At 38.5% G+C, this 27,123-nt stretch overlaps 1 protein-coding gene and 1 long non-coding RNA gene across 5 annotated transcripts; both read left to right on the forward strand.

Moving 5' to 3' along the window:
* The first annotated feature begins 8,923 nt into the window (after positions 1 to 8,923).
* On the forward strand, positions 8,924 to 10,964 carry LOC311272487. Its single transcript, XR_014624569.1, has 6 exons — positions 8,924 to 9,046; positions 9,501 to 9,650; positions 9,838 to 9,877; positions 10,217 to 10,270; positions 10,566 to 10,619; positions 10,723 to 10,964. It is a non-coding gene; the product is annotated as an uncharacterized lncRNA (long non-coding RNA).
* A 727-nt stretch (positions 10,965 to 11,691) lies between these two features.
* On the forward strand, positions 11,692 to 26,981 carry cUnh6orf47 (chromosome Un C6orf47 homolog). Of its 4 annotated transcripts, none has more exons than XR_014624564.1 (4): positions 11,692 to 11,792; positions 12,554 to 13,967; positions 16,345 to 16,448; positions 18,175 to 18,417. XR_014624564.1 is itself a non-coding variant. In XM_084378891.1 (3 exons), the coding sequence occupies exon 2, from the start codon at positions 13,046 to 13,048 to the stop codon at positions 13,958 to 13,960; it is 915 nt and encodes a 304-aa protein (XP_084235017.1). In that variant the 5' UTR covers positions 11,845 to 12,266; positions 12,554 to 13,045; the 3' UTR covers positions 13,961 to 13,967; positions 22,554 to 26,981. The 4 variants fall into 4 exon arrangements, 1 of the variants encoding a protein (XP_084235017.1); XR_014624565.1 differs by lacking the exon at positions 11,692 to 11,792 and adding an exon at positions 11,844 to 12,266 and having other exon boundaries at positions 16,382 to 16,448; XR_014624566.1 differs by lacking the exon at positions 11,692 to 11,792 and adding an exon at positions 11,846 to 12,266.
* The last annotated feature ends 142 nt before the right edge of the window (positions 26,982 to 27,123 follow it).

The following is a 27,123-nucleotide window of genomic DNA, read 5'->3' on the forward strand; positions in this document are numbered from 1 at the left end:
GTATCACGGCAGCTGCCATCCTTACTGTTGCATTACTGCCCTCTCCTGGAGTAAACTAAGTGCTACAGTGTGCGGTTTGTCAGATTTTTCTCATCAGTCCTGTTCTGCCTTGGAGGCTAACCAAACATCTTATGACTTGTCCACTTCCAAACTAGATCACGTATTGATTACTGGTTGGTATCAAATTCAATTTCACAATATGTTACAGAGACAACGATCTCTAATTGTCCTTTAAGTGATCATTGTACTATTAATCTGAGACTAAAAAACAGAGACCAAAATAATACATTTAAAGATTATTGGATTTAATTCCCAGTTGCTAAGGAATGTGGAGTAGGCTACTGTAACTCTATTAAAACACTAATTTTGGATATCAAAAATGATGACGCCATTAGCTCACCGATATCCAAATGGGAATATCTAAAATTTAGTATTAGAAAATCCTCAATTGCATTTGGTAAAAAACTAAAAAAGCAAAGGAGAGAAGAAGAAACAAATGTGGTTAAAGAACTTATGAATCTTTATAGCAAGTTGAATTGGAATGAGGAAGAAAAAGAAAGAATTAATAACCTGCAATCCAAACTGGATATGATGTAGGCTATTTGTATAAAGCCAAGGGCGATTATGTGAGGTCCAGAGCCAGGTGGATAGAAGAGGGGGAAAAAAATACAGCCTATTTTTGCAATTTAGAAAAACACAGACAAGAATATAACTCAGTTTGTAGTCTAATCATCAATGGAAAGGAATGCACAGATCCTAAACACATTTCAAATTAAGTCTTTAATTTTTACAGTAACATTTACAAATCCTCATATTCAGAACAAAATGTCACATCCTTCTTTGACAAAATGAATAATCTGATTCCAGTAATTGATGATAACTTCAAAGAAATTTGTGATGAAGACTTAACTATGGAGGAATTTGATTGTGCTATTAGAAACATGGCATCTGACCGCTCACCAGGGCCAGATGGAATAACAACAAATTTCTATAAACATTTTTGGGAAGATATAAAACTCCTATTGTTCCAAGCATTAATTGAATGTATAAATCAAAAAGAGCTCATGGAAACAATGAAACAAGGGGTAATAAAATTGATTCCAAAACCAGGAAAAGATAAGAAAATTCAAAGCAACCTAAGACCTATTACACTTTTAAACACGGACTACAAGATTTTTACAAAAGTCTTAGCAACAAGATTAAAAACTGGCATCTCTGAGATAATTAGCCCAACTCATCATGATTTCTTAAAGGAAGGTTGATCCATAATAATATCCGCTTGGTTCTGGATCTTATTGATTATAATTACCTAATTAAGGACGATGGTTTTATGTTGTTTCCGGACTTCCGCAAAGCATTCGATTCTATCGAACATGCTTTTATCATTAACACATTTAAACACTTTGGGTTTTGGTAACGCATTTCTTGACATGATTGCTATGTTACACACTGATATTAATAGTTGTGTTTCCCTCTCAGAAGGCACATGTTCCAGGTTCAGGGTTGAAAGAGGCATCAGGCAGGGTTGCAGCATTTCACCTCTTTTATTCATTGTAGCAACTGAATTACTAGCTTTAACTGTTATAAATTCAAACATTAAAGGATTAGACATAAACAACCACAAATTAATTACAAGTCAGCTTGCTGATGAAACAACAATCTTTCTAAAAAATGAAGAACAAATTCTGCTGGCCTTAGATACAATAAAGCTTTTCTCTCAAGCCTCCGGCCTGAACCTGAATCTGGACAACAGTGAGCTCATGAGTATCCATAGTTGTTCTGATTCTTCACTGTATGATATACCTGTCAAGAATAAGATTTATATCTATTCAAAGTACTGTTGACAAATGCAAAAAAACTTTGAATAATTGGCTGCAAAGGGATTTAACGCTGTTCGGTATGACAATGTTAACCAAGGTTGAATCATTATCCAGATTAATCTATCCAGCATACTCCCTAGCCATCCCACCAATAATTATAAAAGACATTAATAGAACAAATTTCAATTTCATATGGAAAAATAAACATCACTACATCAGAAATAGAGACCTGATAAAGGACTATGAGGGTGGTGGTATAAAAGCAATTGACTTTGAAATTATGAATGGAATATTAAAGATCAAATGGCTCCGATCCTTTTTAAGGAATGATGATGAGATATGGTTCTCGCTACCTTCTCTTGTTTTCAACAAAGTTGGAGGTGTTGAGTTTCTATTAGTATGTGATTTTGAAATATCCAAACTGCCCATAAAACTCTCCAAATTTCACCAACAGGTTCTGTTAAACTGGAAAATGATGTTCAAGCATAATTTCAGCCCCCATAATGTCCCACTGTGGAACAATAGGGTGATATTGAGTCGGGGGAGGTCTATGTTTATGGAAGACTGGATGACAAATCAAATTTGGCCTGTTATACATATAATGGATGGAAATGGAAACATACTTGAACTGAATGATTTTAATGCTAAATATAGCATGAGTTGCTACAATGAGATAAGAAAAGTCTCACAGAATATCCCAAAAGTCCTTACCCAATCGATAAAGAATAATATATATTATTGTTTCAAGTGTCGATATGACACTTGTGTATGTATGCTTGGATTGCTCTTAAGAATGAATTCTCCTTGTTACAAAAATGTCTGAAACAAAAAAATTATCCCCATGCAAATAAACTGTACACTTTTATAGCAGAATTTAACCTATCCTAAATGCCTTGTATTTAATTAGTATGAATTACTTGTTTATATGATTTTACTTTTAATTGTTTCATTATTTATTTTATGCTCCTCTCATTCTTTCTTTCATCTTTATATCTGTTGTATGTTTGCTTTTGAAATGTGTTACACTGTAATAATTTCTCAGTTTGGTTTTTCAAAGGTGTGAATTTACGTTCAAATGTAAAAAATGTATGTGTTTAAATAAAGGATTTAAAAAAAAAAATTTGTCCACTTCCACCACACTCCTGTATGCTCTTTAATTCTGCTCCTGTTAGCTCTTTTTATGTCTTTCTTTCTGTCCTTTCTCTGATATATAAGATACTGTTGGCTGTTTCCTGCAACTAACAAGCACATACTCCCATCCCTGTCACCTGACAAAGTTCTCAAAGGCACATTTATGTTGGCAAACATAATGCACATTGTTTACATGTTTATCAGCTGACTATTTTTTGAATAAAAGCACATTTTCTTGAACATTACCTAGCACACTTGTTGAGAACAATGTCATGATGTACAAATGTTGTATGAATAAAGAACATATCATGAACAGGTCTTGTTTCTGGTAGTTAACATTGTTTCAATATATCAAAGTCAATTCAAATTAAATCAGGTGTGTCAGGGTTCATGATGTGTTCGGTGTCAGTGTCAAACAGATACTGTCTGATAGGCCAGAAAAAGACACATGCAATAGTATTCAGAGATCCACCAAGTTGCTCTGAGTATCTGATATGTTGCTTGGTGCCTCAAACTACATGGTGCTGCCAGGAGACTGCAGAAATACTCTTCAAGCTTGTTGCAGTTGGAGAAAGAGCCTGTAAAGTCAGATTTAAATCTAGTTTCAAAAACTCAGTTATCGAGACAAAATTCTGAGAATTTGTGTATTTCATTCAGACAACAGAGAGATGTTTAAAATTTGAAGTTATTTTCACAAAGACTGATTGCTCAAGAAGTGGCAAACTGGGGCTTAAGTTGTTCTCTTTCCACCGACCGCAATAGTTCACATGAGAACTATTGAGAATTCAATCCACTGTCTAAAATTCTCAAATTTAAAACACTACAGCTCTCAGGACATGGACATGTTGTCATTGTTTTCATAACCATTGGGGATGTATTTAGCTGTTTACAGTAGCTACTGTTAACACTACCCTGACGTGTCACCTTTTAGCAAGAGATCATTAAAAAATCCGGCAGGATTGTGGGTGGAGGACAGTTTGAAGGTGCAGTGTGGCAAGTTTGGTGAAACAGATTTATAATTCTTGTCAGATGAAAGCATCTGAACATTTCTGCTTACTTGGGCAACATTTCCCCTTTTCTCCACGTCAACTATTGGATATATTTGAAAGTCAGTGCTCCAGGTCTCCTGGGGGGAGAGTTTAGAGAGGAGAGGAGATGCAGTGGCAAGAGAGCTGGGAGTATTGAAGAGCTCTGTCCTGTGATGGGGCCTACAATCCCTGTGGTTAGTAGAAACTCTGGTAGATTTGAATTACTTCAAATTAAGGCAAGAAATAAAAGTACAGATTTAGTGACTTTGTTTTATAGCTATAAGGAATGTACTGTATACTGACTAGTTCCTGGACACAAAGTTGAAAAATAAACAAACAAGAAAAATACTAATTTCTTCAGAGTCAAACCAAACCAAACCAAACAAGGTTCTAGTCTGGATTGAGTAGTGACTATTGGGCATTATGCATAGGGGAGGAATAGAAAACACACACACACACACACACACACACACACACACACACAAAGTCTGTGACCGCCAGTGAAAATACTTGTATTTTGCATTTCTTTCTAAGTCTTATCTAGTATATATATATATATATATATATATATATATATACATATATAATGACTCCTTGGTCCTCTTTGGTCTTCAAGTACTTCCCGCAAAGCCTTAAAGCCTTGTAGTTTTGGAGAAGACATTCACACTCACAGAATTTTTAATATTTACGATATAAATTAGGTTATAATACAAACCTTTTCCATCAGTGAATAAACAAGCTGTTCTCAGAGGAAAATAAGGTCCCAGAACACTGTTTGAAGCTAGAAAGGTGGCAGGGTCCGCCACATATAAACAAAGTTTAACAGTATAAACAAAGAGAGTTTGATTATTTAGTTTGTTTAGGCAGAAGAAAAAAAATCAGCCAATGAAGATCTTTCTCTGCTCATTAACATTTCTTCAACAAAATACAGAGTGCTGCTTTAAGATGTGTTTGGGCTCATTATCCTGCTGCAGTATGAAGTCACGTCAAATCATGGCTAGACTAAGGGTTTCTAAGGAGGCCGTGCATGAAACTCCAAAACACTTTACAGACACTGGATCAGTTGTATCCAAAGTGTGACCAGACTATCAAAAGATCAATACATCAAGCTTAATTCACTGACAGACAGAAAAGCAACTTCATCACAGATACAGAGTTGACTAAATAAAGGACACAAGAGTTCAATCAGCAGTCGTCCTGTCAGAAGAAGGCTGTCTTGTAGAGTCTCAGAGGACGAGCAGCAGTTTCTAAACCACTTCTCAGGAGGGAAACCAGGACAAACACTTGAGTTGGGCCAAGGAATACCTGAATTTCACAGTGGATAATGAAAAAAATAAAAATTACTGATGAATCACAATGATAGATTAGTGTCAGTAACAGAAGGGTGTATCCTGACCATTTTTCAAAGACTCAACTTTTCTCGAATATTGTTAGGCTTATAGTATAATTTGTCAAGACTTTTTTTTATGTTCATGTATATAGTATCATTTTCAATATGAACATGTGAAATTGTAACATCATATATACGATGGAAAATTAGGAAAAATATAGGTCTCCTTTAATGATTCAACTCATTATCAGCAGGATGCAGTTTGAAAGAATTAAAGTTACTAATGTGCCCCTGGTAGAAACATAAACTTCAAGGTCATAGCTACTAAAGTAACTGTTAACCACAGAAGTACTCCTTTAGTGTGACATTAGTCCAGTCTCCCATTAGGGCCTGTACCATATTCCTTTATAATAATGGTCTCAAAAAGAAATGTAACCTTGTTTCAGTCTGTTGAAGACGTTTCACCTCTCATCCAAGAGGCTTCTTCACTTCTAACTAACTGGAGGGGAGTTGCAGGCTTTTAAACTGTGTGGGAGTGTCCTTACAGACTCATTTAGGACACGTGTGAGCTCTGAGTTTCAGAGTCTTTCGGGCCACTTGTGGGTCGTTGATCCAACCGGCCTTAATGTGGGTTGCTAAGGCTAGGTGAGCTCAGGTGTGAATGGTTGTTAAGCTGCCTGGGGAGGGAACTCAGTACTGCATTGTAGGTCGGTGACAAGTAATGTCTTAGGCCACCTCCTCTGTTCAAAAACGGTCGTTCCAGTTTGACATAGATGCATTCCTTTGCTCCTCTTTCAAACCATCTGTCTTCTCTCGCCAAGATGTTTACTTTGTTGTCCTCAAAGGAATGATTTAAGTCAGGCATGTCCAAACTATTCCACAAAGGGCTGTGTGGCTGCAGGTTTTCGTTCCAACCACCCAAGAGCACACACTTTGACCAATCAGCTGTCTGAAGACTGAGATCAGCTGATTACATGAGTCAGGTCTGGTGTGCTGCTGCTTGGTTGGACAGAATACCTGCAGCCACACGGCCCTTTGTGGAATTGTTTGGACATGCCTGATTTAAGTGGACAGCAGAGTCTTGACCTGGGGGGTTGGCCCTCCTGTGTTGTGCTATTTGTTTATGGAGAGGTTGTTTTGTCTCTCCAATGTACAAATCTGTGCAGTCCTGGCTGCATTGAACAGCATAAACTACATTACTCTGATCATGCCTGGGTGATTTGTCCTTAGGATGGACAAGTTTTTGCCTCATTGTGTTGGTAGGTATAAAGTGAACCAGGATATAATGTTTATTAAAGATCCTCCTGAGTTTCTCACATGTTCATGCAATATAGGGAATGACGATGTTACATTTTTCTGGCTGGATCTTTTAGAGATTTTAACAAAAGTCCAGTTTGGGTAGCCACAGGTTTTAAGTGCTCCCCTGATGTGCTTCTGTCCCTTCTCCTTCCCCTCTGTCTTTGTGGATAGGCCTCAGCCTGATGGTTTAGGATTCTGTGCTTGTGCTCCAGTGGGTGATGAGACCACACTCTTTGGTGGCTACGGAAAAAAACTAAATTCTAGCTTGTTTTTTTTATTTTTTGTTTGAATTGAATCATTGAATGATCAGATGATACACGGACCCATAAACAGTAACTAGGGCACACCTTTCAATTCGACTTTTGTAATTAGCAATCATAAAGTCATCATCACACGCATTTCCCCTTTTCATCTCAATTATTCTCTCAAATGGCATTAGTATACATTCTGTGACAACTTCCATTATCAGCTCCAGAAAAAACACTATGTTTAATTTCAGAATATGAGCATTATTGACTAAGATTTTTTAAATCAAGTTTTAACATCTTCTGGTCTTCTTTTCATTTGAAAGTAGCACTAAGCTGCTGAGAGTAAAAGTCGATAAGTCAACCTCATCAAGAACACTACAGAAAAATGGCCTATGGGAGTGTGGATACTGTACTATTATCGAAGAAAAACCATGTCAAAGATTACCTGTAGTTTTCCATAAAGGATTTGAGTGACATTCAAGATGTTGGATAAGGTTTCGAAATCATTAGTCAAAATTCAAAGCAGTGTTCAACATAATCCTTATGAACACTGTGCACTATTAAACATTGTGGCTGAACAATTTTGATGTTGATTCACTTTCTGCTCAGCGGGGCCCTGACATGTTGTTATGAAATAAGAACGTATTGAGAACCATAGTCTTTCAACAGAACAATAATTCTGCATATAATCATGCACTTTCTCCACTCATCTTTGTCACACCTCGTGGATTTCACAAGCAACTCACCGTGCAGTCCTTCCATTTCTCTCATCCTTATTTGGACACGTACACTAAGAGTGTGCATGCTCATCTTATATAGATGGTCTCATTCTGAGCAAAGAAAAAGGCAGCAGTCAGCCTGGTTAGCACACTCACTGCAAGTCCTAATGTACATCATTCTTGAGTCTTGCACATGGTTACGGTATGGCAATTGATACAGTAGCCTTGACATTAGGCCAAGAAAGCTAAAAACGAGATTCTCAGGACACATATGAGATTTCCCTCAAAGACCAGAAATAGCACAAGCATGTCCCACAGTGTGCAGATTATACAGGTTTTCATTCTGACCAATTTCACGAATTCTACCATCATTTCTGTCTGAAGCTGAAGCTGAAGTAGTTATGTATTTAAGGCACAGTCAATGTTTAACACAGATGTTTTATTCAATGGCATTAACATAAACGATAACAAATGTAACAACACATTTTTAGATGCATGTTATTATGTCCTGCAACTTCTCATAGCAAAGACGATTGGTTTAATCACTTAGAGAACAGTGTTTAAATAGTGTATTTTAAAAATTATTAATTTAATCTATCCAACTAACTGCTTTGTAAAAAGATCCAGAAATGATATTAGTGAATCCTGTGTATTCTGTAATACTGGCTCAGAAACTATTCTGCATCTATTTTATGAATGTATTTATGTGTAGTTTTCTGGGTTGATGTTGTACATCAACCTAAGACTAGGCCTCTTAGATCAAATTAAGATTTGTTTACAGAAAAGAGGGTTTTTTTAAATGAGAAAAACGATCTGGACAGAAGTCATGTATCTATTATAAATTTTTCTCTTTCATGTGACACGTTTTATATCCATAAATGCAAAAAGACTAAAAGACTTTTTAAACACTTAAAGGACTGACAAATCAGAAAATAATAAGGACCATGAGCATCTACAATGCCTTAAAATCCTCTTTTTGATTTAATTCAAATATTTGTATACCTGTTTTGTTCTTATTCGTATGTTTGGATTTTCTTTTGTTGTGTTTTGTGCTTTCTTTATATCAGTTATTACATTTTTTTCTGTTATATGCAATTTCTATGATTTATGAAAAATCTGGTATCCTGGGTATCGTGCCATTGTGGAAGATTTGAAGGAGATATATTCCTTGGAGTTTAGGAAGATTTTTTGTTTTATTTTATTTTGTGGAAGAAGAAGAAGAAGAAGAAGAAGAAGAAGAAGAAGAAGAACAACAACAACAACAACAACAACAACCTTGAAACAGGCAGTATTCGGGACACCAAAAGTACGTAGCGTAGAAGGACCCGACTATATAAATGACGTACGGCTCACTATTCAGTCTCTTGCAGACGACACTCTACGGTGAAGGACGTGAGCCCTGACTGGACAAAAGACGTGAACATGAGGTCGTCAGTCATGATTTCATATACTACAGAGGAAACAGTGGAAGGTAAATGCGATGCTGATTGAGTCTATTCTCAGTAATTTTTAAGACGTATGTAGTAGCCATTTGCGAAATGGTACGAAGCGGCTTCTGCAGTGGTTCTGAAACGCTCACCACGTGGTATGGCGGCGGAGCACAAGACCCTGACTGCAACTACAGCCGGTACAGCTTCTAAAAAGTAGAATCAGCCTAAGCCTTAGACTAAACGCCAGGACAACATGGTTTGCTCATGTATGATTAAAGTGATGGTGATGATCAGGGCGTGTAGACATTTCAGGCTAAAAGATGCAGCTTCTAACAAGGAAAGTTCAGGAAATTACACACTTTAGCTGTAGATTTTAGTAAAAAATTGATTTGAAACATTGATTTGAAACGAGTTGCAATATTTTCACCTTGCAGCTGCATAAACATCTGACATCCCTAGCAAACTAATGCAAGTATTATATACTTTTTATTACAGTGTATGACAGAACTCAGGGAAGTGATGCATTCTGCAGCGTCACATGAAAGATGGATGCAGTGGCTACCTCATGCTGATCAGAGCACTGAAGGAACAATCTCATTATGGACTGCTGAGGACAACAGATGAGTCTGACACCATGGGCTTACAGTGAGTGTCAGGGTGGGATTGCACAGAATCAAATGCTGTCAAAAAAACAATGCTACTATGATGATTCACAAGACTAGAGTCTCTGATTATACCATGAAGCTCTTTCACAGTGCACTGAGCATTCACGTTACTGACAAATACCACCTTAGCAAAGAACTGGTCTCATATTGTTCTTTGCCCTCAACAGGTGTTTAACAACGTGCCACTAGATGAGACTGCTCTTCTAGGTAAGTGTGTCAAGGAAATGCCTCTGTTCTGTGCCCCTGTTATGTGGAATGATGATTTCATAGACTAGAGTCTCTGAGAAAAGCATGAAGTTGTTTTCACAGTGCACTGACCACATAACCACACCAATGATATGGTATGTTTGAACCCAGTTATTTCATGTAAAATGTAAATTACTACTTAAACTACTTGGAAATTTCTAATGACCCAGTTATCCAGGGCCTGCTTAACTGTTTTCACTAGGACAGTTTTTTGTTAACCACTAAATGAGTTGAATCTAAACACTGGTCCCGGGACCTTGTTTTGACATGTGGTAACACTGATCTTAATTTGTCATGTAGGTCGTCCACACACACGGACGGACAGACAGGAGTCGATGTGATGTTTCCACAGCTGTAAGTACAAACGTCTCTGAAAGTCCAGCCCCATTTGGATAAATAATTTCCCGAGATGCAGCATAGTGGCAAATGTAAAATTCAATTGACCCGTCTCGGTTGATAAATAGGAACCATCCAAATGGGGTGTAGAAGGGCTTTTATCCTTTAGCTCTTGTGTCTGTGATGATGCAGTTATTCGGTTCGACTGATCTTAACTGAAGTTTACTCGCAGCGCACTGAGACACACACTGTTGGAAAGATTTGTGGAAGCCAATCATTGGTAATTCAATAATTAATATTTCTATCTTGTCAGGTAAGACTACGGCAGCCCAAGCTGGATGAAATTTGGACATGATGAACGCTCCAGGTTAGTACTGACTTGGTGTCCCCCCACCCATCTTCCAGGTTGAGTGATGCTGAAGTCAAAAAGTGCTGATATTAATCCTTCATAATTTGATTTCCTTCTACAGGCACTGCAACCTGTGCATTAGGACTGCTCCAAACTTCAGATGGCCAAATTGGGTCATCCAAGAAATTGAAGCATTTGTAATTGTTGGGATGAATTGTCATTCACTCGAATGAGTTGACCTGTGAAAACATGCTCAAAGTTGTTTCTGGTCTTACTAGCACAAAGCCCCTCACTGTAACGAGGGCTTGATTCCTTCTATGTACATGTATTTAAGGAAATTCAAATAAATGGTTAACAAAATGACTCCAGATTTTCTTTTCACTGAAAGGTTGATTAGAATAAATTGAACCACATGAAGCTAAATGCCACATTGGGACATTTTAGTATGCCATGCTTTGAGGTAGCATATGGTACAGCTTTCTCAAATGCTTATTTTTGGTGGGCTTGACTTCCTTGTAACTACTATGTAGACAAGTTGCCAAATAAGAACTAGCTTAATTTTCACACAGCCATCAGTATGGACCTTTGCCTATAAGCACAGATTCTCCACATATTACATTTTGAACAAGATTCTCCTTTTAAATCAAACTTTGTTTAGAAATGGTTTCATATTCAGCATAAAGATGGTCTATTGTCAAATGGTGAATTTCTGAATTACAAAATACCTGTTAAACCAGAATGTAATAGTGGTCGATGCAATTCAGAAAGGGGCTTTGCAGCATCGGTGACAAATTAATTTCTTCAGAGTATCCTAAAATATGGTTAACAAAATCCCCCTGTGGTCCTCTACTAATGCAGACGTGATGGTAATGAAATGTTGTACCTTGACTGCATGAGATGTGCTTAGTATGGGCTGATCAGCCAAAACGATTTTTCTGCATTGTTTAAGCTGCGACGGTGAGGTCGAGAAGCTGTTTGTTAGAGGGACTTTTAAATGAGCAGTCTTTAGACGAGGCCTGTCGCAGTCAGCTGGTTTCCAGCAGTCGAACCATATCTTACGTTACAGTGTGAGACTACCCACGTCATCAATATATATCTTGACTATTCGAGCCGCGACCCCGTAGAAAATCACGCCCCCTCACTAGTACTGCGAGAAGGGTGTGTGTGTGATCAGAACTCGGGCACGCACAGGTAACTATCAAATGCTTTTTCTCCACAGCCATCAGGCAAACCCTGGAAAATAACTGGCAATACATGGTTGACTTCGTATGAACTAGATGTACCTAATGCTCCTGTTGTATTCAGTGCTGGTCTATGGTCGGTGAACGTGTTTGTTAGCATGAACCGCCGATAGTCCACCGAGGTTTTATTTTGAAGGGTGACTCCACAGCGGTAGTCTGTGTTCTTTGTTCTCTTTACTTTAACGTTTCAGTGGATTTGGGAAGCGGACCATTCCCTGTGTTTTTGCTGGCTAGCAGATCTGTCAGTGGTAACGTTAGCCGTCGCCAGTAGCTGGAACCTTACTTTTAAAAATACGGTGGTGCGTTTTCATCACGGCATCCGAAGGTTTAGGTACTTGGTCTGTGTATCGACTCTTGATGCTAACAAGGCGGAAGTTATGCTAGTTATGGCCTGACAGACAAACTCAAGCTAACGTTGCTGAAGGTGAGCATGTATCCATTATCAGATTAGCTACTCTACTTTAGAGACACTGAAAAATGTTTCGACATTTGATAGTAAACGTTAAACCAGCCAATGATCTTAGTTTCTTTGTACGATGACAATTAAATAGACGTGGAACCTTGAACATTGAAAATCCTACAGGATTGCTAAGACGACTCTCAAGACCTGTCTAACATTAGCTAACGTTAACTCGCATTGATGCTGACGTGGAATTGGAAGGAAGAGTTAATGCTTAACCCAACTCTAAATACCTTTTCTCTTATTTTCAGGCATGAGGAGTGAAGCAATGTGTTTCGGGAAAAGTAAAACAAGTTTGTCAAACATCCACATTAACGTTGACTGACGTTATTGAGCTGGAATCTTGGTCAGCTGAACCCATTCACTTCCAGCTAGCCGTTGCTAACTTGCTTATTGAGCATTTCTGAAGACAATGCAGGGTTACTGAAAACAACCTTGGCAGTTCAAAAGGTCGCCAGGTTTAACCAACGACATGTAGACGAGAATATTGACATATAAATGTTGGCGGTTAATACATTTTTTGCAAGTAATGTAGGAGGGGTCACTCCTTTTTCTAAATTACTCCCCAAACGCACCAACAGGTGTGTCTATGATCTGAGGACTTAATTTTGCCTAGGCCTAAGTCCTCGTGAACAAGTATTACAACTTCACAACTTAATTGGCAGTCCATGCATGCTTAAGCAACAGGAGCTGAGAACTCAGTGTTTGTCGATTTAAGTTAGTCCTAAAAGCTCTGAGAAAGCATGACAGCTGTGTTGGTTAGAGCTTGGGGTTGGGCGCGATCATGGGGCAGCAGTGCCGTGTCAGAGAATACCACACCGGTGATAGCTGAAGGCCAGAAGCGTGGCAGTGAGGGCCTCAGAGGGTGGACCTCTTGGATCTGGGGAGGGTGGAGACATCATAGTGACCAAAGTAGTTCAGTAGAAGAGTACTGGGAAGCGCAGGAGAAGCTTCAGCCCATGGGAATCGAAGATCTCGGTGCAGGGAAACGGGAGATGGAGGCAAATTCTGAGCAAATTTCTAGATGGTGGAAATATCTCCCATCCACTTACCTTTTGTGGCCAAGAAAAAAGGAACCAAGTGGACTAAGACGAAGGAAACATGGTGGTAGGAGTGGAGATTTGTGGGACCGTGATATTGATGGGGACTTTTCTGATTATGGAACGCCTCCTCCATCTCCTACACCTCCCTCCTCTCAGCTGATATCTCCTTTCCGACTCTTTGCGCACAGCTTGAAGGTGGAAATCCTACCGGAGCACCATGAGATCTGTTTCAATTTCCTCCGCCACTTGTTTGACCTTTTTGTCGTTGGCTTCCTGTGGACTGTGTCCCCCCCTGCTAAGCTGATTTTGGAGGTTTTAGGGGTACAGGGAGCACTGAGGCTATGGCTTCATGGTATGGCCATGTTTTTTGTCTCCACAGTTGGAATGACAGGATTGCTCTGGTTGATCCAGGAGTATCTCCCTCAGTTTGCTTTGATCTATGGCATCATACAGGCATTAGTAATCTCTGTCAGTGTCCGACAGGGTGTGATCCTTGGTGGAGAGGAAGAAAAAGAAGAAAAGGGCGAGGAGGGCAAGGAGACTGATGAAATGAAAGCCAGTAGGGAACATAAGGAAAAGCTTTTGTCTGTTAAAGACAAAGTGAAGACAAGTTAAACTTGAGGTAAGCCCTTACACTCCTCTAATATGATGTTTAGGTAATATTTGACCACCTGTAAATGTTATCAAATTCGGATTTTTTCTCTCTATTAGGTTTCAGTAGTATTTTTTTTTTATGACTGCACAAGTTGAATTTGAAGTTGAACTCTTGAACTAAAAATCTAAGAAAATTAATCATGATAAAAACCTGCAGGAAGAAGCAGGTGACGAGACAGACAGCTGAAGCTGTAGTGTTATTGCTGCAGGTAGTATAGTTTTGATCAGTTAGACTTTAACCGTTAAAATTTCTACAAGCTACATCTAAACTTTGGTTAGGCCAGACTCACACTACAAGAGTTTTAAAATCCAGACCGATCGTGAAAACGGGTTTCAATCCGTACATAAGGAGAGTCTTCACAGATGTTCTTGTCTCTGATCTCAAGCCTGCGCACACTACAAGACTTGAAAATAGTGGCTTATCACACTCAAATGAAAACTGACGGCTGGCACAACAACTTGCTGCAGTTAGTTAATACCTGCAGTGAGAATAAACAAAAGCAGAAAACAAGTCTGCATGATAAAATGGTCGGGGAGACGTGGTCAACATGGGCAGTCTATTCTGTAATGAGAACTGGAGATGCCACTTTTATTAATTGTTAACAATACTATGTTAGCTAACTTTAGCCTTGGGGTCAACTGCTCCGGGATGTCTTATTGGCTATTTTTAAGTACTGATATGATGACAAATGTGGTCGTCCAGATTTTGAATGCTAAATATCAAACACAATGAGTCTGGAGGAGTTTGGGAGGTTTGAGACTGGATCTGTACAACCCTAACACATAACAGATAATCTGGGCAGACCTTTGCATCCAACCAAGCTCCTGGAACAGATTTCTCCTCTGATTTTTAGGAGGCACAAATCGAGGTTAAACCAGCCTGGTACTCCTGTAGTGTGAGCCCGGCTGTAGGCTAGGTCTGCTGGAACTTATTGCAGTTTGAGTGAACCTAAAACTAGGGATGTCCCGATCAGGTTCTTTTTACCCCAATCCCGATCTGAGTCATTTAATATTTAGTATCTGCCGATACCCTAACTAATATTTTCCTAGATAATACAGCTGCATTAAGAAAAAAATCACCTGCATCCAAGCTGTTCCTTAATAGCTTTTTTTTATTTTGTTGAAACAAAGTAAATACTTTCATATGGCTTTTTCTTATTCTGCATATCCTATTGCAACATTGGTTTTCATTAGTTTTTTAATTTTTTTAACAAAAACAACCAAGTAAACAAAGTTAGTAACTAAACCCTGATCCTCGACCACGGAGATGGGCTGGTTATCCAGAGCGATGAATTCAGTTACCTTCTCTGTAATATTTTTGGCCATGACGCTGACTCGAGGATATTTCTCTTTCCTTTTGAAAGTATCCACGAGTGTTTGTTGCTTCAGTGCCTTTGCCTGTATTGCTTGAGTGAACTCATGTTTTTGTTTTTTATGTGCCGTGTCAAATTTGTAGTATTAAATGCAGCTCTTTTGCTACCCCCTTGCGAAACGGTCATTGCAGATGTTACATGTCGCCGTTGGACTGCTTTCGCTTTCTAATTTGAAATATTTCCACCCCGCAGACATTTTATCCACAGGTTCTCCAGACCTGACGCGCGCGTCTGCATTCTGCCACAAATTGTGCTCCGTTGACGACAGCTGACGTAAAAATAATCGTGCTTGGGTCCACGTTCAAAATTGCCGATCCCGATCAGTGAAAAAATTTCCCGCAGATCGGCTCGGGACATCCCTACCTAAAACCTCCAGGATGTATTATTAAACTGGATAAGCCCTGCACTTAATCCACAGTGGCGATAATAATCCCATGAACCAGTATCTGAAATATTTTAAAATTCCGAGTACTTTCTTGATTGAGATTAATTTCTCCACAAAGGGTTTCATGAAAATGTGTATGAATCTTGGATATTTTGTCTGTAATGCATTTACTCTAGTAATGTATGTAAGCCCAATTTTGAGGTACTTCTACTTTAGTTGACTGTCCCGTTTTGGTGCTTTCTACCTCTATTTTACATTACAAATACTGTGCTGTAGCAGGGTTTGAAGTAGTTTTTTTAGGTAAGTCTCCTGGATGTTTAACTTGTGATAGCCAATCTTGTCCAAAATAGAAAATGTAGGATTATTTAAAAAAAATCAACAGTGATTTGGACAACATTTTATTAATTGAATGAACATATAATTATCAGTCAACAATTAACATAGCTGGGGCGATTCTAACTTACATTTGATTTGTGCTTGCCAAAGTGTCTTGGTTACTGGGATGCGGGCAACAAAAATGACTTCATCGGCCTGTTGAAAGGTCCCGCAAGCTGTTACTGTCATGCACCTCTGAATTTTGTAACTAGGCATGTGCTGCACTTTTCATCTCAACGTGGATGTCAGGTGGAAACGGAGTGGTCCCATCTAGCCTGGTGGAACATCAGAAACAGATGACAATTTACATTTGGAGGTAAGTAACAGCAGTAATGGTAAATCACAATGCACAAATGCCTTGTTTGGCAGTAAGTCTGTGTTTACCACTGTAGTCAGGAAGTAGGGATACCCACTGAAACAAGTTTATTATACAACAGCTGAAATTTTTTTATGAAATTAAAATGTGTGATAAAAGCATTATAATGAAGTACGGTGGTGCTGATGAGATGTGCTGCCCTACATATTTTGTTCTCCAAACATAAGAAAACATCTTTGGTACAGACCTCACAGGGCTCCAGACTTACTTTTTCCACTAGTAGCACTGGTGCTGCCTGCTGTTAAAGTGATGTAGTGCTTAAGAGTTTGTAGCTCCTCCTAAAACCAGATTTTATTTAGAAAAAAACACCAATAGATAAGTTTAGAGTTTAAAACTGTTGTTTTCCACTTTCTTACTGGGGTACAGGCTAAGAAGAGCATTTGCTTTGTTTTTCATCCCTGTATTTTCATGCATTTTCATGCATAAGGTCATTATTAGATTCCTTGTGTTGCTGACTCTGTCACATTAATGTTTTTTTTCTATTATTATTTTAAAATCACTCTGGTATCCCTTATTCTTGAAGTCACTCAGTCATTTTTTTTTGGGGTCGTTTTTTTTGCATTACAATAACAGGATAAAACTTAGAGCTTACAGAAATGCAAACTGATCGCATTTCAATTAGGAATTATGAATAAGGGGAACCATAAATATACTTTTATATGAGTTTGTGCACTAGATGAAAAAAAATCAACTGACAACATTAGAGTGGTTAACTGATGAGCAAAACTGCAATTTGGGGGCACCATAAATGGTTATTTATGTCAGCAGCTGCCTGCAGAGACACTCAAGGTTGCGCTGCAATTTTAAAACTGAACTATGAGCAGGATGCACATCGGTAGATCCACCTTTTTATAGGCGATGTCTTGGGCATGAAATGGCTGTATCCTCACAATGCTGTCTTTTTATAAACGATGATAAACTCGTCATGGGTCACTGGCCTGCGGTTACTCCTTCTCTCCTTGGGGGAGAGAGGGGCGCTGCAGACCTCTCGACTTCAGTAACAAACGTGTTTAACAATAACTGTCTATTTATTGAGGAGGTGGAGCAGCTGATTGATCATAGAACATGTTGTTTGCCTTTTTCTTTTTTTTCTTTTTTTTTTTGCTGTGGCAGAGCACAATATTACTGGCAGAAATTTTTCCCCTGGTGCTTCACATGATGATTATTTCATAAAACAAAATCAGGGGGGGCATATTTGCAAGTAGCACACATCCTTCTAGTTCTCAAATTTAGTTGCACCGTCTCCAAAAATGGCTGCAAAATGCGACTAAATGGTCGCAGTCTGGAGCCCTCCCTCAACAAATGTAACATCATCATGATTTCTTAGTTTAAATAAAAAAATCATGCTAACATGATCAATCCCGCTAATCTTGAATCATTTTTTACTATATTGTACAGCCCTACCAAAAGTTATTTTTTAACCTATGCGCACTCCATTGTAGTTTATTTCCTGTCTTTATAGTACACATGTTCTCTTTAACTTATTGTCAGAAAGTAACCACAAGACAAAACGGGAAAATAACTTTTGTAACAACTCTTTCCATGTTGTGATTTGCAGAACAAAGTGGTTTTTGGTTCCAGTTTTGGTTTGTCTGGAGTTAATTTGTTATCTTCCAGAAGATGGCAGTGTGCTTTGTTTGCCTAATTACAGTTTTCTTTATTAAAGGATGATTGGGCGTGATGCACACAAATCGGTGAACAGTGAAGTTCTGCACCCTGGACAATCTGATGTCTTCATTTTCATCACTCTCTCTGGACCATCGTCCACCGAGGGCAGCTCTTCAGCTGGTGTGATGGACTCACACTGTCCCCTGCCTTATGTCTCCATCTTATCCTGTCTTTTTTATCTTTATTGAAATGTATGAAGACAATACAAGGGAAGAGGTAAATAAAAGTATTGTATTTAATATGTTTGTATCTGCGTGACTTATTTCACAGACGGATCATCAAAACATCACAAGGTCACTTTTCTTTTTTAGGCAAACAGAACATCAGATTTCCATTTTATTAAGAGATTTGAAAAATTTCTACAGACAGACATGTGGTGGTTAGACACTATGTCAAAGCTAAAATGTTAAAAGCACTAAAGTCTTACACATGATGCTTACACTGATGGATCACAAAACCTTGAGAAAACATTCATGTTTTCTCAAGGTTTTTCTCAAATATCTATACAAATTCCCTCCTTAAAAGGCATTAGACTAATATGATGAAATATCTCCAGATCTCTCTTTCAAATAATATGACTGTTAGTTGATTGAAGGATTTGTTACCTTTTTGTGAAAGAAGGTTGTGCATATTTTGGGTACAATTTGGGAAAAATTGCCCTGCATGAATTTGGTAAAAATTGACTAGGCTTCAGGAAACACTTCCCAAAGGGATGAAACACTGCTGCCTATTTGTTTGGAGAGTTTGTACAAAATGCATGTATTTTGCATTTGTTTCAAATGTAATACTATTTTTTTTCCTTACAAATGATAATATAAGCTTTACAATTTGAGTGAAAAGTTGACTCTATGAAACATGTACAGGAATTTGGGAGTATTTTAGTATTTGGTATGTCCTTTTGCTTTAATAATAGTGTGCACTCAACCTGGCATGGACCTGTTGACTCATGTTATCCCAGTGTGACTTGAAAGTGTTCCACAAAATTTCTTATGTCACAAAATGCTTGGCTTTCTCTCCCTGCATTCCAATACCAATGCTGCCATACTATTTAGTATGCCAGAAAAAGATTTTGTATGTCCCAATGCAAAGTATGGCAAAAATACCAGGATGTCCTACTATATCCAGTCGTACTCTGCAATATGCAAGCCAGCATGCTTTTCTAGCTATTCTTACCTACAATCCTTTGCACAGCCACGTGGCACGCAAATAAACGAAGCCGAGAGAGCACAAACATCAGACAGTTCATGTCACAGAATGACAGACACCACAATGTCAGATGAAAGCACATGTACGTGTAAGTACTATGTTCTCTGTACTCCAACATTTATTTGCTAAGACTGTAACGGACAAAGGAGCAAGAGAATCAAAGTTCAAGGTGCACACTCATGACAAAATAGTGTAGTAATGTTGTAGTAAATGTCCCAATTGTGTGCATACTGCATGCAACAGTATGTACTTTGTAAGGGTTGCTGCAGTGCTTATTAAAAGTAAAATGATGAAGTGTGCGATTTGGAACGCACCTCAGTCTTCAAGTGTCCCCCTAAATCAGGGTTGTCAGGTCCATGTACAAACCCCAATTCCAATGAAGATAGGACGTTGTGTAAAACGTAAATAAAATCAGAAAACAATGATTTGCAAATCCTTTTCAACTTATATTCAGTTGAATATACTACAAAGACTAGATATTTAATGGTCAAACTGATAAACTTTGGTTTTTTTTGCAAATATTCACTCATTTTGAATTTGATGCCTGAAACACGTTCCAAAAAAGCTGGACTGCAGACAGGCAAGTCTAGTACCCGCACTCCTTAACTACGAAGCCACGCTGTTGTAACACATGCAGAATGTGGCTTGGCATTGTCTTGCTGAAATAAGCAGGGACGTCCCTGAAAAAGACGTTGCTTGGATGGCAGAATGTTGCTCCAAAACCTGTATGTACCTTTCAGCATTAATGGTGCCTTCACAGATGTGCAAGTTATCCATGCCATGGGCACTAACACACCCCCATACCATCATACCATCACAGATGCTGGCTTTTGAACTTTGCGCTGATAACAATCTGGATGGTCCTTTTCCTCTTTGGCCTGGAGGACACGACGTCCATGATTTCCAAAAACAATTTGAAATGTGGACTCGTCAGACCACAGCATACTTTTCCACTTTGCGTCAGTCCATCTCAGATGAGCTCGGGCCCAGAGAAGCCGGCGGCGTTTCTGGGCGCTTATGTGCAGAGATGTCTCCAGATCCTCTGAATCTTTTGATGATATTATGGACTGTAGATGATGGATGCAATTGTACGTTTAGAAACGTTGTTCTTAAACTGTTGGACTATTTGCTCACACAGTTGTTCACAAAGTGTTGAACCTCGCCCCATCCTTGCTTGTGAACGACTGAGTCTTTCAGGGATGCTCCTTTTATACCCAATCATGACACTCACCTGTTTCTAATTAACCTGTTCACCTGTGGAATGTTCCAAACAGGTGTTTTTTGAGCATTCCTCAACTTTCCCAGTCTTTTGATGCCCCTGTCCCAACCTTTTTGGAACGTGTTGCAGGCTCAAATTCAAAATGAGTGAATATTTCCAAAACATTAAATATCTTGTCTTTGTAGTGTATTCAATTGAATATAAGTTGAACAGGTTTGCAAATCAATGTATTCTGTTTTTATTTACGTTTTTATTTACGTTTTTCACAACGTCCCAACTTCAGTGGAATTGGGGTTTGTAATAAAACCAGCCCAAAGCCAGAACTCAAAATGTGCCCTTTCTAAATCATTTGACTTTTAAAGTCCAACAGTATTGCTTTGGACAAGTTTTCCCTAAACAACTGTTCACTTTGGTCCTAAAATGGCCTGATGTAAGTGGATACAGTATATTATCATAGATAAAATACAGCTTTGTTAACATTACACTGACACACAAACTAACCATATGTTTTGTCTTTTTGCTTTCTTTTCACTTGTCCCTCAACCTCACTGACTACATGAAACATGAATGTAATGTAATTACCATATTACTGTAGTTAATGACTTACTGTATTTCACCTGAAAACCTATAATGCTGCATCACTATATTTTAATCATATCAATGCGCAAGTTGCCTGGGCAAAGTGACATTGATGAGTGGTGACGCCGTGAACAGCGCTGAAAAGTTACAAATATTTTAACTTTTATGCGATCCAAAAACTGCCAAAAAATGTGTTGCAGGAGAGGAGCACACGGCATGCACACCGTAGTATTTTAAACAATGGTTTGTCTGGAGACGTTTTCTAGTGATGTGTCTCGGTGGCTGTCCAGTTGAAGTTGTCCTGCAGCTTTTTTGGCTGTTGTATCTTTCTTTTTCTGAGGAGCAGGCGCTTGACACAGCTGTACTCGTTGCACCACTGATTTTCTTTTTAAATAATGTATTTCTTTTTATATAAACTGTTGAGCAGCTAATGTTGTGTAGCAAGTACAAATGGGAAAGAGTTTCAATTTCACAACTAACGAATCTAGGTTGAAAAGGACATAATTTCATGAATCATTTCATTCTGTTTTTATTTGCCTTTAACAGTGTCCCAACTTTTTTTGGAATCAGGGTTGTACTTTTACTTTTGAATACTTCTTTTTGTTTGCTTGTGTGACATTTTGAACGCCAGAGTTTTTTCCATGTGGTGGGAAATTCTAGTTTTACAAAAGTAAATGATCTGAGTGGTTGTTCTGTCAAAGCAGACAAAATTAGTGAAGGTGTAGATGTCAACCGAGTGGGTAGTTGTGTTTTATATAGATAATCCAAATCCTCATTGTGACCATGATCTAGTGAGTTATGTCTTATGAGCTAAAGGGATTTCATATGAAAAAGTCATCATTCTTTTTAGTTAGCATTAAAGCCTCTACAAGGTATTGAGTCTTGGTCTATAGTACCTGCTTTTTAAAGTCACATTTATGGAGTTTTTTCCCAATCTTAATTCAAAAACGCGGTCTTTCAATTTGAGAGTGTGATTTAATGATTTTTTGTATTGTTTTCCCTCAGAACTCTACCCAAGCACTCAAATATCCCTAACTTGTGCTTAGAATTGCTCTGCTTTTGCTCAGACTTTATGCATGCACTCAGATATATTGTTGCTTGCACAGACTTTGTGTGCTCCAGCTTTAACCCTTCTCTTTACACTTAGGCTGCTTCTCTGCGCTCGTTAAACATCTGCTTTCAGATTTCTTCTGTGCTAATGGAATTTTTTGTGCAATAATCCTGTCAAAATTCCCCAGCCAATAGATATATAGAATATTTGAGTGTGAGGGCACAAAAAATAACACACACACACACACCCGTGTCTTTAAAACTGCACTTTCCAAAAAGGCAAATGTTAGCTGTTTATTAAAAGAGTTGTGTCTTTCCTACAGTAAGAAGTTGCTGTCTACTCCGGATTCCACCAACATCAGGCCACTTGTATCAGACCAACAAGTGTTTGACATCACAACAGCAGGACTACATGGACTGTTCTACTGCGCCACTGTGTTCTGCAGTGTGATGTAAGAATTGTATCGCACACTCATATAAACGCCTAGAAATTGTGTTAATGTGACTTTATTTTCAACACTATTGATCTACATTTTATAGTAGTGTGCCCTCACTTGTTGTACTACTACTATCGTCAGGATCAGAAAAAAAAGAGGCCATGAATGTTCAAGAAATGCCTATAACAAAAAGGGACACCCAATATTTAGGAAATACACTATTTCATTTTGTCTTGTTTTCATTTTATTTCTTGTCTTGTTGGGACTATGATTCAGCGTGTGACAGTCACCTGCCTTTGGTTCACTCTGTGTGGAAAAAATAAACAAATTTCAATGCAAAACAGCCAAATACACAGCTTTAACTAGTAGAGGTTTAATCCAGTACCACCCAGGGGAAAAAATGCAAACCAATACAATTAACACCACCAATTAGCACCACTGCATTAACAAAAACCAAAAAAAACAACACTCACCCAAGGCACAGAAGCTCAGACAAACTTAAGTTCAAATGTCAGATAATATCAAAGCTCCTTAACGTCAGGCCAAAAGACTAAGAAAATAATTTCTGAAAGGTCAAAATTCTCAGTGACTGTAAGACCACAAGGAAACTGCTCCCATGCAGGATAGGTCTGTTCAGACTCTACCTGTGTTCAGTCCCTCTGGGATCATTTCATTCTAGCGTCCACATTTGGAATCATACAGTAAGGTTCTGTCCAATTTTGGAGTGCCAAAGAGTGCTAAAGCTTAAATTTGAATTTGTCTTTTGCCACCTTGTTTCTCATTATTTGTCATACTACACATCTCCCTGAAATATTCATCACATCTTTAATTAACCTGAAGCTCATACAACAGATACATTCAAGCAAGTGTTAACAGTTTTGGAGCGATCTCTTACTGGCTCCAGTAGATTCACTTGAATTTGTCCACTGTCCTTTGTTCAACTCTGACCTGTTGATTCACACAGTTGACCCCTAGAAACTCTGAAACAGAATGCTGATGTGTATGTGCCTTTATTGGAGCAAAAATATGAATTTGGTCAAGGAGGGAGGAAGCCTGGGGGAGGGACGAGCAAGTAGCAACCACCACTGCTGACCTATAGGTTTAGACACCAGCAAATTAAGCCACACACACTCACATTAATAAATCTACTATATTTAAGGTGTAAATCAGCATTGTCTCTGACCAGTAATCATCTAATAGCCATGGAATAAGTGGCTTCATCATCAGCTAGTGTGGTTGCTGCTTGTTTACAACTATAAATTATCAAATGTTCAACATTTCCACTGGTCAATCTGTTTTTGTACTTTATATATTTTCACATATTAAACTGACAGCCCTGTGTGACCTGTGGAAGCAGCATGTCCAGACTTTACCACTTACAGTGCATGGAGTACATCAGAGTGATATTCCTCAAAATATGAACGTGGTACTATTATTGTTGCTTGTTCTGAGAAAGTATCTGTTGAGAGATTGTAAACATACACATCTTAATGTGTTCTCTGTACACAATTGTTTTATGCCTTATGCCATTTTCTGTTCCCTGATATTGCTTGATTGAAACATTTGAAATGTTTTTATTGGGAATGTAGGTAGGCTACACTTTCTCCACAAGTATGTGTTTTCATGGAATTTTTGTGATGCTTTAGATTCCTTACCTGTATCACAGCCTGTAAATGTGACATTGAAATTAAGTCATTTAAGTTAATTGTCCATTTGTGTACACATGATGAATGACAAAATGTGTTAAAATTCCATGTTCATTCAAATGCATAACAACTGCCAGATTCAAATGAGAACTTATAAAGCAAGTACTTTTCACTATACCCCTATGCCAGTGACTGCCATATTGACAGGAATGAAAGCCCTGAGGGGTAGGGTAGGTTTTTTTTTGGTTCCCCCTTTTTTACATCTGATCTAAATTGTTTTGTTGTCTGCGTTTATGACTTTTTTATTATTATTATTATAAGAAAAGGTTTGGCAGGAGAATGGGTTTTTTTTGTTCAGCACATTTTGAGAGTTTGTTTTTGTAATACCCATTTCGGCCACAAAAGGCTGAAGTGTAATTGTGTTAATTAAAGCTCTGGTCTACGATCTGAGAAAGGTTTGAAAAAAGCATCCCCCCACACACACCCCCCTCCCCTCTGTGCTCCTTAACCCCTCCCCTCCGAGCTTGTATCGCTCTCCCCTCGGAGTCCCGCGACACACCCCCTCCGGCTACAAGCTTTTTTTTTTTTCTTCTCATCAACGAACTTTATACCTCCCGCAACAAGCTTTTTTTTTTTTCCCTTTTCAACGAACTTTATACGTCCCGCAACAAGCAACAAGAGCAACAAACCGGCAGAAACCAAATACAGCCCAGCTTTGAATGCGGAGTAACGATGTCGGATTCACAGATAAAGTTATTACAATGCACGTTGAAACTCACGTAAATCTTGTAAGTCATTACAATGTCCACAGCTAAGCTCCACAGCCAAGCTAGCGTAACGTCATTAGCATGCTACAGCTACGTTACCTTATAGCTACGTAATAAGTTACAACAGCTAAGTTAGCCACTTCTAAAAGTTACTGAGGGCCAAGAGACTAACAGATGCTGCCGTCAGCTTTCATCACAACGATCGCTTCCACATTGTGGCTGAAAAACAAACCTGTGTGAGTCCCAGCTGCTGTTCGGTGCTACTCAGACTTGTTGTTAGCTTACAATGCTAGCATAGAGGCTAACGTCTCCGTCGAACAAGTAAACAATTGTTGACAACACTGCAGAGACAGACACGTCTAATAACAGAAACAAACTAACGGCAGCTTTCACAGTCATCAGCAGCATCGGCATGAAAGTTATCTGTGTCACAACATCCACAATAGAGACGAAGGTTACCTGCTCAACAGAAACGCCACTGTATCAGCACCGGGTCCATATCTTCACGGACCTTTCGCCACCGTTCAAACCATGACCCGATGTTTACTCGGTTTGAGCCCTCTTTGTTTCACATCTCCGGTTTGTGTGTTTACAGTGACACTTTCTTTCTTTGACTCTTTGTCGGTGGGCGAGCAGAGGCAGCTGAACAGCTCAGGGCAAAACAAACCTCTTGTCCGCTTGTAGTTTCAAATGCGGAAGTGGGTCGGGACCAGACGTGAGCAGGAGCAGGAGAGTGAGCGAGGATTGGATCGGAAAATTGATCCAATAGGAGCCATCCGGGCCGGATGGTTCCTATTGGTCAATTTCTTTTCAGTTTTACAGACACTAGAGAGAATGGATTTTTTTGGTTCCTTTTACTCTCCACATTGTGTGGTTGGTACTATTGGGTCATAACCACCATCTAAATGATGTTAATAATAATAACAAATCTTTCAAATCGTAGACCATAGCTTTAAGCATACTGTACTACAAAGCCTCCTGTGCCTTTGACCTGTTGTGGCTAAAATTAATATTATAAACGTGTTTGTTTTTTCACCTTGGTTTCACAAATTGAATTTCTTTTTTCTCCTGGAAATTTTTTTACCCACCTGTTTTCACAGATAGAAAAAAAAAATAAGGAACTCAGAAAGATTATCCTGACAAAACCTTTTTTCACCAGTTCTTAAGTCATAAACATAGGAGAGATAACATTTGATCATACTTAAAATTCTTCACTTGCCCCTCAGGGCTTCCATAGAGCCCTGCCATTATGACAGTTTGCAATTTCATTTATAACAAGTTAAAATTAGGTAGTAAATAAAGAAGGGCAGTCTAGGTTCCACATTGTCTACCAAAGTCTTTGGGGTTCAAAATCAGGAGAAAATTGTCAGTAGTTATGCATTTTCAAACATTAAAATTGGCTTTTGAAATTTAAATTTTAATTGTTTCAAATGTGCACACAACGGAAAATAAATATTTTAATTTGATTAGAAGGTTTCATTTTAATACTGGCATGTACAGATTTCGAGAGAGAATGTCGAACTATATTAGGTTTTTTTTTTTACAACAATTTGAGTCCCAAGAAGGTGACCCAATGGCTACAACTCTTTTATTCATTGTTTGCTTACATGGAACTTTTTTTGCAGTGATATTAAAGCTGATGTTACCTTGTACGAAAAGCTATTTTTATATGAGCAGCCAACAGACCTAACAAGTGCAGGATCACTGTAGCTAAAGAAACTGTCCCACTTCCTTAAATAAGGCTTCACCAATACCTTGTATGTAGTTTTAACCTGGAAGTAGTCAGAGGAAGTATCTGCTGTGATCTGTTACTGTACATCTTATTTATGGCCACTTTGAACCTAACACTACACTTAAGTTAAATGCTCTCACTGGCTAAATAAAATTGATCTGTTCTTCGATTCTTTCTTTGTTTTGATTTTCTACACATTTTTAAATCCACAATAAAAGTACCATTCACACTGCCTCTTCAGGGTGTGAATCTTGCACCGTTATACCGCCTCGCTGCCTCATACAGAGTCGCAATTGTGGCGAGATGATGTC

Source organism: Pagrus pagrus (assembly GCF_965226575.1).
Source record: "Pagrus pagrus genome assembly, chromosome: 17".
NCBI lineage: Eukaryota > Metazoa > Chordata > Actinopteri > Spariformes > Sparidae > Pagrus > Pagrus pagrus.